This window comes from Sinocyclocheilus grahami, unplaced genomic scaffold, assembly GCF_001515645.1.
Source record: "Sinocyclocheilus grahami isolate Dianchi unplaced genomic scaffold, SAMN03320097.WGS_v1.1 scaffold103.1, whole genome shotgun sequence".
NCBI classification, from domain to species: Eukaryota; Metazoa; Chordata; class Actinopteri; order Cypriniformes; family Cyprinidae; genus Sinocyclocheilus; species Sinocyclocheilus grahami.
The window spans coordinates 589,657-605,267 of NW_015505282.1; the positions used below are offsets into that span (position 1 = coordinate 589,657).

A 15,611-nucleotide genomic window follows, 5' to 3' on the forward strand; every position below is an offset into this window, starting at 1 on the left:
GAAACACTAAATTCAAATTTTTTACTTAAATATTATCAATATTCTAATTATATTCTAATTTAAAAGGCATAATTTCAGTTGGGGGGAAAAAGCTATTGGCTTCTCTTCTGAGGCCACAAGAGGGCGCATCGAGTAAAAAATATTATGCACGTTTCTTCAAAGCATAATAAAATAACAAGACTATCTTTGCATAATGTTTAAAATAATGCTTATAAACCATATATAATTAGTAAAGTTGCTTAAACAATTATATGTATAGTTTAATACAAAGGACCGAAAACCAATCACAAATAGTACTTTCTTCGTTTAAAAACTTGAGATGCAGTGGGATGGGGAAAACCGCCATAAAGTCTTGAGACATGTTTTTTAAAAGTTGAACTTGCATTAATTTTACATGGCTTTCTAAACATGCGGCTCTCTTCACTTACATCGTCATTGCATTTCGTGCGCCACTTATAAGGCTGCCTGAAGGCCTGGGTATACTTCACTTTCCGCATTCCGTTCCGTCCCGTCTCGCGCACAGCCGCGTCCGCACAGCTTTCAAAGTATACTCAACCGCGGATGAGTGCGGACAGATGAGCTCGACACAGGAGCAGTACCACCTACTTGACTTGCGCTCTTTCTCAACTTCCACCTCGCGCATGCACTGTTGTACGCGGATCGTCCGCGAGCCCTCCTAATAAGGAAATTGTCGCAATGCGGACGGTGCGCGGATGTGGACGGCTGAAGTATACTTTGGCCTTGACACACACCTAAAATTTGAATGCAACGTTTTTGCATTAGAATGTGGATTTCTGTCAGGACCACTATCGTCAAAGATGATTGACAATTAGCATACAGTTTGGATTGGCGGTATGGTTCTGTTCTGGGCAAGAACTCCCTGCGCCTCCATGCAGCCTAACAGCAGGGAGAGCAGCAATAACCACCCAGGTTAAACAGAACAGAACTAACATAAATGTATTGCAGATATTGTTAAAGTTCAATAATGTTATGTACACATTTTAGAATTAGTCTGATTCAAGGAGAATCAGAAGGCTGAATCCCGACTGACAGAGGAGGAGTTGGGGATGTAGGAGGGTAATTAGCTATTGAGCAATGCGAAAACTGCTGATAATACTGAGGGACCTTATATATGAATGCTTTGATAAGTGTCGTATTCCCATAGGTAGATGGGGATCAGCTGAAGGTCAGCTGATGAGAGCTTGACTAACGTGACCTGCCAGAACTAATGCTACGCTTGATTTTTATTTTAAATTCGACGAATATTCGAAATTGAATTTTTTTTGACAGCCCTAGTTCTCTGTATTATGGCACATGTGCAGTAAGCACTGAATGGTACCTGTATACCAGTGAACAGGTAGTAAAGCTGCATTGTTAAAAAAGCTTGTGACAATGTCGTCGTTTAAAGCAGTGCACTGTCATCTCGTGAAGACGTAACAAAACTGGCGATGAGGATAAATGCTCTCTTGTCTTCCGCGACACTCCAAGATGTAGTGTTATTCAGCTGTCAGCGGCTGCACGCGTTCGTCGGAAGCTACAGGCAAGACACATGTGCGAATCTCATCGCAATGGGAGAATAACGCAAACAGAGAAAAAGAAGCGACGGCTGCACATCACACTGCACAAGACGACACAATCCGGCACGGGAGGAATGAGTCAGCTACAAAAGAGTGAGTGGAAAAATACACTGATAAATAGCCTGGTCCAGCCCAATAAGCCTGGTGATTGCATATTTAAGGACATTGTTGCATTGCTCCAAGAACATTATGCACCAAAACCCTTCATCATAGCTGAAAGATTTCGCTTTCATAAACGCAATCAGTTACAGGGAGAATCGATTGCACAATTTGTTGCCATATTGAAGTGACTGTCAGAACACTGCAAATTTGGCACAGCACTGAATGACACAATAAGAGACAAATTTGTCTGTGGACTGCATAGTGAGACAATTCAAAAACGACTCCTATGCGAAAGTAATCTTACATTAGAGCGAGCAATGGACATCAGTGTATCCATGGAAATGGCTGCAAAAGAGGCGCAAGAGTTAAGCGTATCCAGTCAAGTTCACAAAGTATACATTAAAAAAAATAAAACAGGATGGCAAAAAAAGCATGTTACCGCTGTGGAAAGAGTGGTCATCCAATACAGGAATGCTGGTACAAAGACTGCAGAAACTGTGGAAGAAAAAGGCACATTAAACGTGCATGTCAAAGCAAAAAAGCTGAGAGTAAATGACAAAGAAAATCCAACTAAATATGTGGACCCAAAGAAAGGTTATGTCAGAAAATCTAAAAAGAAACACGTACATTAAGTGGAATATACTGGGAAACAATAGGATGAATCTTCAAATTCTGATGGCTACTGGGTGACACCACTGCTGGATTACCACTGTATATTGTGAACGGTAGTAGTCACACAGCTCTAATGGGCCGAGCATGTCTAGAGAAAATAAAGTTAAATTGGCAGGACGTGCACTTAGTAGCGAAAGAGTCTACCAGTTTGCAAAACATCCTGAGGAAGCATGCAGAGGTGTTCGGAGACGAACTGGGGAACATGAAAGACATCACTGTAAAGCTAGCCATTAAGCCTGACAGTAAACCTAAGTGCCTAAAAGCTCGCCCTGTTCCTTATGCAATTAAGCCTAAGGTAGAAACAGAACTAGACCGCCTGGAGGAAACTGGAGTGCTTAAGAAAGTGAGTGTTAGTGAGTAACCGTGAAACAGTACCCCTTGCCATTAATTGGAGATCTTTTTGCTTGATAAGCAGGTGGACAGAAATTCAACAAAATAGACTTACATCATGCTTACCTTCAAATGCAGGTAGATCCTGTTTCCCAAGAGCTGTTGACCATCATGACTATGCCTATATAGATATCAGCAGCTACCTTTTGGAGTAACTTCGGCTCCAGCATTGTTCCAGCATGCCATGGACCAGATCCTGAGTGGCTTAAATGGAGTACAGTGTTATCTCGATGACCTGTTAATCACGGGAAAAGATGATGAGGATCATCTCAGGAACCTGAATACAACACTGCAGCGACTAAAGGAGTATGGCCTTCGGGTAAAGAAAGACAAATGTGAATTCTTCCAACCCACCATCGAATATCTCGGACAAGTAATTGACAGCGCTGGTCTCCATACAGCATCATCAAAGGTAAACGCTATTGTGGATGCACCATCTCCAAATGCAGTCAAGCTGACATCTTTTACTTTAAGGAAGTGCAGAGTGCGCCTGTCACTGCAGCTCAAGTAAAACGTTTCACAAGAACTGACCCAGTTTTATCAGAAGTTTCTCTCATGGATCTCTCATGGCAAGAGAGGAGAGATGACAGACAAGTTCAAACCTGGTGCGACACCCCGTACTGGTTCTCTGTATTATGGCACATGTGCAGTAAGCGCTGAATGTTACCTGTAAACAAGTGAACAGCCCAATCCGGGCCATTTGCATGTGCAATATAGGCTATACTCTCCAAATATTACTTTAATCTTGTAATTGCTACGATTTAATTCTCGTAATTTTGACTTTATTCTCAAAATATTTTGACTTTATTCTCGCAATTTCATCTTTATTCTCAAAATATTTCAACTTTATTCTCATAATTTTGACTTTATTCTCAAATTATTTTGACTTTATTCTCATATTGCTATAACTTCACTCTCAGAATTTTGACTTTTTTTCTCAAAATATTAAGACTTTAAGAATCTGGTAATCTTATGTTTTTGTTTTAACGTGGCACTTAAACACAGTCGTATATTCATCAAACCTCAAACACACTGCAGCGTCGCGATTACTTGTTTAGAGCACTGGCACCCTGTCATGAAACAATCACATATGTTTACCAGCCACTGCTTTCTCAGATCGGTTTACGTAGGATTAAAACTTCAAGTTCCGTTGAGTTTGGAAAATTCTGCACACAGTAATCATCAGAATATCGCTTCTCCTGTCTCTGAAAATATCTAGATTTTTAAATCATCCTGTGCACTCTCATTTTAATTGGCATTTAAGTCAATTAGATGATTATAGCACATTGAAAATATACATAACTGGAAATAACTGAGCAGTATTATTTCAAAATGGAAGTGTGTCACGAGGCTCAGTGCAAGTAGTCCATTACCCCTCACCAAACTCACCACACACGCTTTAGGACATGGGTGTCAAATTCAGCTCCTGTATGGCCGCAGCCCTGTAGAATGTTTTTCCAACCCTGCTCCAACACACATACCATGTAGTTTTCAAATAAGGCTGAAGAACTTGATTAGTTGGATGAGGTGTGTTTAATTAGGGTTTAATCTAAACAGGAACTGAGTTCGACACCTGTCATGCCCCTGGACGGTCTGTGTGTATGTTTTCCTCCCCATGTGCTCTCAGTGACCCAGTTTCTGTCTCTCATTGATTGTGTTTATGTGATTCAGGTGTGTCATGTTAATTGTCCTCATTACCCCATGCATTTAAGTCCCAGTCTGTGCAGCACGTCTTTGTCTGGTCTAAATCATCATGTTCGTGTGTCACCAGCCATTCCTTGTTGTAGATATCCCCTATGTTTGTATTTATTAAAGACTGTTGCTTTGCTCCACGTCTCCATGTTCCTTCCCTCCGACACAGTTCCTGACAGAAGACCCGACAAACAAAAGGAAGTGTATTGCGTGTTCCCCCCTCTGTGGAGTATGCGGTTGAGTTCAGCCAGCTCGCCGTTTTATCGGCATTCAACGATGCTGCGCTGAACTCACTGTTCTGGATTGGAGCAAATTACCATCACCCCGTTGGACTGAACTGGAGGGAAGCGATCATCCGGTGTCTGGAGAACATCCAGCCCCAATCCAGAACACAGCTCGACCCAGAGCCCAGCCCACCATCACCCCGCTGCGTGGAGCCAATGCCCAGCCTCAGCCCGGCGACCGAGCGGCTCCACCATGGCTCCTAGCTCCCTCCTCTCCACCAGGGCCCGGCAGTCCAAAGGCTCCGCCGGGCTCCCTTGTCCCTCTGGCTCTGCCTTGGTCTGTCGTCGACCATCCGTCGCCTTGGAACTCCACTCCTCTGGCTGCGCCTTGTCTTTCCGTCCCTCTGGCTCTGTCAGGCTCCTCCTTCTCTTCGGCTCCTCCTCGGTCCTCTGTTGCTCCGGCTCCACGGTGGTCTTCCGAATCCTCGCCTCGGCCTCGGTGGCCTGAGCCATCTGCTCCGCCTTGGCCCTCCGGATCATCCCCGTCGCCCTGGCTCATCGGCACTCCATCTCTGCCTTGGGCTCCTCCCCCTGCTCCGCCACCTTTGGTTGGCCCGCTGGAGTCATCAGCCCTTCCTCCACCATGGCTCCTCCCTCCGTCGGCTCCACCGTGGGTCGCATTCATGGCTGTGGCCTGGGTCCCTCCTGTCTCCTCCCTGGCTCCTCTCTCCATCTTGTCCACCCTGGCTCCTTCTGTCTCCTCCCTGGCTCCTCCCTCCATCTTGTCTGCCCTGGCTCCACTTGTCTCCTCCCTGGCTCCTCCCTCCACCGTCTCCACCCTGGATTCTGTTTGCCGTCCATCTCCCAGGTGTCCGTCCTCCACCCGAACCTCCTCCTGAGTTCCCCCCCTTCCCCCCTTTGAAGCTCCGTTCAGGAGGGGGGCGAACTGTCATGCCCCTGGACTGTCTGTGTATATGTTTTCCTCCCGGTGTGCTCCAAGTGACCCAGTTTCTGTCACTCCTTGATTGTGTTCATGTGATTCAGGTGTGTCGTGTTAATTGTCCTCATTAACCCATGTATTTAAGTCCCAGTCTGTGCGTTCTGTCTTTGTCTGGTCTAAATCGTCATGTTAGTGTGTCACCAGCCATTCCTTGTTGTGGATACCCCTTGTGTTTGGATTTATTAAAGACTGTTCCTTTGCTCCACGTCTCCACGTTCGTTCCCTCCGACACAGTTCCTGACAACACCCCTGCTTTAGAGAATCTGGGAAATTCAATGGGCTCAGGGAAGGCAAAAGAGACACGGACTTCTGCTGTAAGTTAACCTGCTGGTGTCGCTGTTGGACAGTATTACTTTAGAAAAACGAGTTATACACTTTTTGTCATTTTTTAATATTTGCGTTTTTCGCGAATATTGTTTTTTTTAATTATGAAATTTTTTTTTCTCATTCATGTTTTTGAGGAGACACTGTCTCCCTTGCCTCCTCAGAGGAAACACCCCTTATATATATATATATATATATATATATATATATATATATATATATATATATATATATATCACTGCTAAACCTAAACCTTACCTGAAAGCGCTATATAATTTAAACCTGTCAGGATAAAGCACTATATTATTTAAATCAATCAATCAAGCAATCAAGCAATCAACAAGCACTACTAACTCCATCTAGACATTGTGTAATTAACATGTAAGATGGCCAGACAATTTTAGAAAGATTAGCAAGATGAAGAAAGTAATCTGAACAAACAAAATAGGAGTTCAGTGTTTGGACCTCTAATTAGTAAAGGTAAATGGTAAGACTTCATGTCAGGTTTTGCTTGTTATTCTGTAGTTCTCTCTCTCACCAACAGATGTCTCTGTTGATCACTGATTGTGAGACTCAGCACATGTTAGCTCTCTTTACACAGATGTTGTCCATTTAAGTCTCTGGATGGCTCTTCAACAGTAGGGGGGGCTCAAGCAGGCTGTGCTTATATTCTGAATCAGGCTCTTTACTCTGGCCATAATCATGTAGGCTGCGTTTAGGCAGGAGCCAGCCTCATCCTCACACTGATCTCAGACCGTATGCGGAGTAGGGATGGCCGGGGGACGCAGAGGACTGGTGGCCCCTCAGAACACTTTTCTGGAGAATATAGTCCGCCGCTCTAATGGTGAGAAAAGCCTTTCACAATTTTTAACTGGTGAAATAATTTATTATGCAACATTACAATCAACTTACTCCACGTGATTTAGCTATGCCTTTGGAGTTTATCATAACCTCATTTATAATAGTTCAGTTCACTGGGTTTCATAAATCTGTTGTATTCCAATGACTTATTTCATATGTTTTATATGGCATTTCATGCATTAAATGATATATTTATTGAGACTGTTGTGCTTCTGTATGTATATATACATATACAGTATATTTTCTTTATGTATATTGTATGCAATTTTAAGTTTTAGGGTTGATTAATTTGGGAATAAAGAAAGAGTCTGAATTATTTTGATAAGTTTATTAAAAGGTGCTTGTTCTTGCTGTAACTCATTTTTTCCTTTCAACTTTTCAGTTTGGACATTTTCTCATAGACAGACAGGTATATAGCTGATGTTTTAATGTGATTCAGTCCCATCCATCCCTATGTGGTTATGTTTCTGTCATTGTTTGCTTTGACATCTGTAGTTTGTAGATCTAGATCAGTAGAAGTAATTTATATTATCACTTAATTGCTTCTCTGCATATTAAACTGTTTGTATGTTCAGTTTTATTATAGTTACATAATCAAGGGAATTTTTGGGAGGCTTCAATACTCTAACAATAAGGACAACATTTATATTAATAGAGTTCTATGTTCTGCACTGAAGATTATGCTGAATATGCTGATAATGCTGAAAACTGATAAGCTACTTCTATAATTGTGGCTGCTGGTGAATATGACAAAAATAATAAAAAAAAGTAATTGAGTTTGTTCTTTTACGCTGTTCATACATTACTATGATTAGTTATCAGTCCTTGGTAGATTTCACACTGTAAACATGTAAACCATGGATTTATTATTCTAATTAGCAACAGAATTGATTATTGAAGACTATTTCAATCGCATCTTCACAATGCCAGTTAACAAACTGGCTGTCACAGTTTTCATTTTTTCTCATATGATAAAATTAACACTCAATAAAACACTGTGGCTGTACAAAGCCCTTGAGTATTTAATTAGGTCATTTATGATTAGCTGTCTGTTGGTAATCAACATCCTAGCTCTGGATTGTTTCGTTTTACACTCCATATCTGGGATCCTCAAATCTGGCCCACGAGATCCATTTTCCTGCAGAGTTTAGCTCTAACCCCAATCAAACACACCTGAGCATGCTAATCAATGTCTTCAGGATCATTAGAAAATCACAGTTAGCTGAGTTTGATCAGGGTTGGAACTAAACTCTGCAGTACATTGGACCTCCAGGGCAAGATTTGAGGAACCCTTCTCTATATGGTGATGCAGTTCGGACGTAAAATTTAGGGTTATGAAATGTTGTTAAAATCTGGGTTTAATGTGCTCTAAACAATTATTAAAAAACAAAAAGAAAAAAAAATCATAGGTATTCTAAGAAAGTGGTTCCCAAATGTTTGCCATACAGACAAATTAATACAAACCATATATTTTCTAAGAAAGTGTCCAATGTCGATGGCTTTATACACATTTAATAGGGACTGTTCACACTGGACATGTAGTATTTAAAAAGAAATTGAAAGAACACATTTTCAAAATCAAGTCATATTAAATGTAGGGTTGGCGAACCCTCTGGAAAGCATTTTCTCAGAAATATTCACTGTTTGGCTGTGTTCACTTCAGCAGCTGGTAAATGCTGTAACTACAAGAAAATGACGGAAATACTGTATGTCATTATAATATAGTGGATCCCTTTCTGCTACCTGTCGTCAGAGCTCAGAATATTTGATAGCTGAAGGGTTTGGGACTGCGCACTTCTTGTGGTGCCATCAGCCAATCAGTATTGTCATGACTGTCATGATGGCATCTACAAGAGGGCTAAGCTAACCAAAGATAATAGCCAAATTAAACCTGAGATTAATAGACAATCACCGACACAATGGCTTACTATGTGTTAAAGTAACAAGCCCAAAAAGTCAATCCTTTACAGTTGTTTCCACAATTCACCCATGGAATTGTTTATGTCTTCACGGTCACATTTACTCCTGTTCAGTGAATTTTTCTGGGAGAAATCCAGTCATTTCTATAGAAATCACCATGGTTGTGAATGTCGCATGAGGGCGAAAGGTTTCCCCGAAGATGTCAAATTGATCTCGTGAATTCGCTGTGTTGACCAACAGAAAGCTATACTTAATTTCATAGTGACTTCTGTTTGAGCCGTGATTCATACACTGCTACTATAGTGGACGATGAATCTTCTTTTGCCCTGAGAAATTTCTCTGAATATGTGACTGCACCTTAAAGGTGGGGTAAGTGATTTCTGGTAGCCAATGTTGACATTTGAAATCACCAAAACAAACACGCCCCTACCCCAAAAGGGTCTCACCCCTATTTTGATAGCTCCGCCCCACACATACGTACGCAACCCAGGCAACGATTAGTTCTGTGAAATGAAGCAAAACCAATGTTACACCATGTCCACACCGGACGTGAGCGGCGCGTCGCGACAAAATACTATAGAACTCATTATAATCAGTGATGCTGTCTACACCATATAGATATATATACATGCGGTGCGGCACGACATGACAAATCCCCGACAGAAAACTGGTGCTGCGTTCTATTCATGACGTATTGACACATTTTAAATGATTTTCAACGGTCGCTTTGTCGCATTCAGTGTACTAGACTGACTTTAGCTGTTGCGGCGCAGACACGGTGTTACTCACCTATCGAGAAGAAACAAAGCATCCGATTGCAGGCCTTCCGATCCTTGAGTTCTCTCCAGCGCTGGTAAACTGATCCGATATTTACATGGGTCCTCCTTATTGCCTTAAGCCTTCTTTTGTTCCGCAGACGTTTTCCTCTTCTGTTTTTTATCCGCCATCTCTATCTTTCTGTCGCTCGGCTCGCTAATGTCCGTCCTGTGCACTGAACGCTCTCTCCTCCACATCATGAGTAGACACGCCCCTTACTGCTGATTGGCTACAAGTTTGTTTTGCTATTCGGCCCGAATCAGTTTTCTAAAGCGTTTTTAAAAAAAATCGCTTACCTCACCTTTAAGGCAAATATGGGAGTTGTATTAGAATGAAAAATAATGTTTCATTACTTCCTGGCAGACACCAATTTTGTTTTGGGGAATGCCCAGATACTGGATTGGCCTATTGTCTACAGTAATGATGGATTCTGCAAACTGTCTGGATACCATCGTGCTGAAGTCATGCAGAAGAGCAGCACATGCAGGTTCTTCCCTGTTTTCTTCTTTATGTTTTATTAGTGTCAATGAACAAATCAGGAGCCCTAAACCATGTAAAGCAGACTCATTGCAATCTCGAGCTGTTAAATTATGTTAGTCTCTCCCATATGAAAAGGGAACATGGCTCACAGAGTTTATTGCTATAGAGATTCTTGGTTACGTATGCCTCTGTGTCCTTATCTCAGCTTCATGTACGGGGAACTCACTGAAAAAGAAACCTGCGAGAAAGTCCGCCAGACCTTTGAGAACTACGAGATTAACTCCTTTGAATTACTCATGTACAAGAAGAACAGTAAGTTGGCAATTTGCAATAATTCGAAAGAGTTCGTGCTTATCATATCTGTCAACTAATTTAAAAAATATTGCTGATATTGCAGGGATGCCAGTGTGGTTCTTCGTCAAGATTGCTCCCATCCGAAACGAACAGGACAAAGTTGTCCTTTTCCTCTGTACCTTCAGTGATATCACTGCATTCAAGCAGCCTATTGAAGATGACTCATCTAAAGGTTTGATTTGACACAATTCCCATCACCCCAGGTGTTTCATTACATGTAAATTGCATCAGGAAAGTGAAAGTTTCAAAAGATAAACGTTTGTACCTAAAGGGTCCATACTAGTAACTTTTGTACCTTTTTTCTGGGAGTGCATAGACTAATTTATCATCATAGACAGAAACCATTTTATAAAATGTATTTAATAAACTCTGACCTTATATTTCACCTTTATTTCTTTCTATTAATTAAGGCTGGGGTAAGTTTGCTCGTCTGACACGGGCGCTGACGAGCAGCCGTGGTGTTTTACATCAACTGGCTCCGACTGTGCACAAAGGCGAGAGCGTCCACAAGCAGTCCCGTCTGGCCGAGGTAAATAAACGTGTTTGTGTGTGTGGCTACATGTGTGTCTGTGTGTTCAAGCACTTTCATCAAAGGACCGTTCTACCCATTTATACCTGAGCACTCCCGGCCAAGAGTGTCTGCTGCAATCCCAAAAGCCCCTCTGCTGTCCTGAGATAAATCTCCAACATGTGCGGCTGCTGTTCACGTAACACACTCCACATGAACGTCTCCCTTTAGTTTCTACATCGGCTCCAAAGCCCTTTCTGAGCACATTCTGATTCTGAGGAAGCAGTGGACAACATTATAATGGTTTGATAAGACGATACAGCCTGCTGTGTTTATAGCAGGTCAAGTGCTCGGTTATGTGGCAATGAATAAAACGATTCTTGTTCCAAAAGCTCAACTGATAGATCACAGCACATAGGTTTTATTCCTAGGGAGTCCTTCAGTTGCTGCTGCACTGATTTTGACTTGCAACGAATGATTATGAAGCAGAGGTGTGCTTTAGTTACATTTTTAGTAGACTACAATATTTTTTACATGTATGCGTAAAGTTGTATTGCCTTGCATACTGCAATTATTACCTACTGCATGCTCTGAGACACATTATAGTGGCTCTTCACACCAGAATCTGGGGTGAATTCACTAAACCGTTACACAACTTCTGCATGCAGTAATTAAGCACAAAACTAAAAATACTTTAGTTTTGATGCGAATGCTTAGCGTGTGCAAAGTATGTATACTTCATTTCATGTAATGCACGAACGCAGGCATTTAAAATATGCACACAAGTTTCATTCTGTGCCATTTATCTTCACTAAGGATATCCCAGTAAAGTACACCAGAGCCATGTTAGTCTGCTGTATCCTCCATGACCTAGCAAGATAGAACTTATTTTTTTCACATCAGGATATTAGTAGTCATGTTATACAGTGATGTTAATACCATGTCATAAAGAGTTGCCAAATACTTGTGTTGAGTCATGATTACTGATTAGCAACATAGGGAACTAAGGAGAGGAATGAGACACAGCATTAGTGAATTCAGTCTCTTGTTTCAGTTTCTTTTTAGTGTTGAAATCATAGGTTAGGTGTGGCAATTACAACTATTTTCTCTCGCATACTCACACATACAGTTTCTTCAGCTCCTTCAGTTTCATGTTTTTATTAGATTTTAAGAAAGTCTTCGTTCGAGACAAAGATCGAACACAATAATTACACAAACAATGTTTGAAAAGTAGCAAAAGGGATGAAGTCATAGTAAAAAGCTGTAAAATGTCCTTCGTATCTGTTAGTTTCAAACGTAGAAACACCTAGCAACCTGTGAAATGATTGTGTCAATAAACGCCATGATAGAAAAACAGGCAAAGATATTGCGGAGACAGTAGTTGAGGAGATGCAGCAATTCTTACTCCTGGCTTTTCATTGTATTTTGTTCACTGTGGAGAAGTATGCACACTTGCACTTGTCTGGCTGGTTGGATTTCAGAAGAGTTTTAAATGTATTGCAGTGTCTGAGACTATTAGGTGCACTGTGACTTGGCTACGATCTGGGGCTTTTTGTGGCAGAATGGAAAGCCTGTCTTCTCGTTTGTACTTGGCTTAAGCTCTTTTGGATGGAAGCAAGTGTATGCATATCTCCATTCCCAGATCCATGCTGTCATTGTCTCAAAGGTGTGGAAACTGTCACATCCTGACAGTCTCTCTGTTTAGAAGTTTGTGTTCAAACACATCAGGATGCAGTTTGTTGAAAAAGGAAATGTTCCCCTGCTGTCTCCCATAATGTTCATGACTTCTGCTCAGACAGTTATGTCTTCTTCTTATTACTCATCAGGTATTGCAGCTGGGCTCTGACATCCTCCCGCAGTACAAACAAGAGGCTCCGAAAACACCTCCTCACATCATCCTGCACTATTGCACCTTCAAAACTACCTGGGACTGGGTGATTCTCATCCTCACCTTCTACACGGCCATCATGGTCCCCTACAACGTGTCCTTCAAGACCAAGCAAAACAACGTCACCTGGCTGGTGGTAGACAGCATTGTGGATGTGATTTTCTTGGTGGACATTGTGCTCAACTTCCACACCACCTTTGTTGGACCTGCTGGGGAAGTGATTTCAGACCCAAAGCTCATCCGGATGAACTATGTGAAGACCTGGTTCGTCATTGACCTCCTCTCCTGTCTTCCTTACGACGTCATTAACGCCTTTGAGAACGTTGACGAGGTGAGTGTTCTTCTCTACACTGTCAAACGCTTGTCAGTTGGTCAAAATCCTTAAATCTACCCCTAAAAGATACATTTTGCACTTCTTGTTAATGTTTAAGTCGACATCATTCAAAATCGTTTACCCAAGGGGAAAACCTGGCTCGGTTCTCCCAAGGCTTTTTTTTGTCATCAAGTTGCTACTAAAATTGAGTTTTTTGGTTCTTGCCACTGTCACATCTAGCTTGCTCACTTAATCATTATGTCAAGTCAAGACACCTTTATTTCTGTCAAGCTTTATACAGTACAGATTGTGTCAAAACAGCTTCACAGTATTAAAACAGAATAACATCAGAATCAATTATGGAAACTGTAAGTGAGCTCTAAAAGACAATGTCGTTGTTTAGCTCAGTTCAGCTATAAGCCATTGTACAAAAGGCAGCAATTAGATTTTGATTCAGTTCAGTTCATTACCAGTATTGATGTTGCAAGATGCAATTCAGCTGTAAAGCAGCTCTACATAAGATGATAGCACCATCATCCAGCTTAATTCATTTTTTTCTTTTGTTGTTGACTTTACAGCGTCTGTGGAATTTCTAGCAGCTCCCTGTTTAAAGTACTTAGAGGTGTGTGATATGACCAAAATCTTTACCATGATATAAACAATTTTCAACCAAAATCTTTACCATAATAGTACTTTTTCAACTACAGAAAGGATTGGCATCACAATATAGCATTCTGTCTGAAATGAGAGACGTTAACAATTGATGTTAAACATTGAAATGAAAGACACATCCTTTCATAGATTTGACTAAATACTGCTGAATACAACTTATACTACACTATCGTAATATCATAACTGGCTCTATTGTAAAGCACTAAGGTATTAAAGACATATAAGTCTGACTATCTGTAAAGCTGAAACTGTGTGTATTGTGAAAAGCACAATACAGATAAATTTGACTCGACTTGACATATTAGTATCTTAGAGTAATAATGTACCCTTAAAGTACTAATATGAAAATTTTAGGGGTAAATACGGTACAAAAATGTCACTGAAGGTACTGCCCCAGTGACAGGATGGTACATCTAAAGATTTTCTTCCGAGAGTGTAAAGTTGCAAGGCTGCTGTTCTATTAAAAAAACAAAAACAAAAAACAAAAAGGAATATTGAATGGTGTCTGCAAGCCGTGTCAGTATCAATCTTTCTGCTGAAATTGCATTATTGCCTCACAGTCAGTCTTGATGGCTTTGCCGCTCTGAAGCGGTGTTTTCAGGATTGATTTCATCCTAGCATGTCAGGTATTTCCCTCGGGACATCTGTGAATGAAGCTGGCAGTGATTTTCTGTGAGTGATATTGCTACATCATGCATAGATTCTTTAAATCGCTGCGGTTTACCGCAGAAAGACACAGGCTTTACACCCTCCTAACATCCATCTGTCTTTGGTTCATAACTTCGTGCCCCTCAGAAGTCATCATCGTTAATGGCTATTGTGTCCCAGCAGCCATCATTACCAGTGCTGCTGCGTCCAGATCATTCAAGCATAGCTTCACTTCCAGCTTCTGCTGGAAACTTTCTTGTCAGTTATTAGTGAGTTTGTAATTGAGAAGCTTTTGCAAGTCGCCACATGTGATTTCAGTCCCTCCATGGAGAAGTCTGTACGTTCACAGTTAATAGGCGCATATATGCTGTAAGAAAACCTAGAAACCTCTAGCTGAGAAGACATATGTGATTGCTAATATGTAAGCCCATTTACATCAGAACATTGTGCCTGTGGGCCAAAATCAGCAGCTACTAGACTTATTATGCCCACTCAAAAGCAATGTCACGTAGAAGTCATGCTCATTAGTGGCTCGTGGATTGTGATTCAGTACAGAAGCCCACAGCAACAGCATATGTGTTCTGTATGAAGACTGTAAATTATGCCAAACATATACAGGAGCCACGCAGTTTAGTAATTAATGTTGTAATCTTAGTGTTGTGATCTTAGTAAGATGGCGCCGACGCTGATGGCTGCCTCCATGGCGTGCTCCACAGTTGTTTTTATGTTTTTGTTAGTTTGTCCTGTCTTTAGTTATATCCCTGCATTCAGTTTCACCAGAGATGAATTGCTGGACATTCGGCAGTACACACCACCCGATATTTCACCGGTTTTCGACTATTCTGATGTTTTGCTGGACATTGTAGTCAGGGGAGCTGCGGCGCTGATCAAGCGCTTCAGGACGCGCAGACGGGGGAAGCGAGGCGGCGCGCTCGTGAAGCTCAGGCAGTGCACATTCAGAACGCCGTTGCCTAGCATCCATCTGGTGAACCTACCCAACAAAACGGATGAACTCCTTCTGCTCTCCCGGACAAATAAGGATTTTTCAAACTCTGCTGCTCTGTGTTTAACGGAAACCTGGCTGAAAGATGCCATTCTGGACAGCGCGTTGAGTCTGCCGGGCTTTCAGCTGTTTAGAGCAGATTGCGACGCAGAATCAATGGGGAAATC

The 15,611-nt window shown here is 41.5% G+C and overlaps 1 protein-coding gene across 1 annotated transcript in view; it reads left to right on the forward strand.

Annotated features, from left to right (window-relative positions):
* The first annotated feature begins 6,733 nt into the window (after nt 1-6,733).
* Nucleotides 6,734-15,611, forward strand: part of LOC107588466 (potassium voltage-gated channel subfamily H member 1-like) — a 49,950-nt gene continuing 41,072 nt past the window's right edge. The window contains exons 1-6 of the mRNA XM_016276570.1: nt 6,734-6,825; nt 9,942-10,065; nt 10,264-10,370; nt 10,456-10,584; nt 10,823-10,941; nt 12,747-13,139. Of these exons, the coding sequence (XP_016132056.1) occupies nt 6,753-6,825; nt 9,942-10,065; nt 10,264-10,370; nt 10,456-10,584; nt 10,823-10,941; nt 12,747-13,139 (945 nt within the window). The 5' untranslated portion in view covers nt 6,734-6,752. The remainder of the gene's footprint in view (nt 6,826-9,941; nt 10,066-10,263; nt 10,371-10,455; nt 10,585-10,822; nt 10,942-12,746; nt 13,140-15,611) is intronic.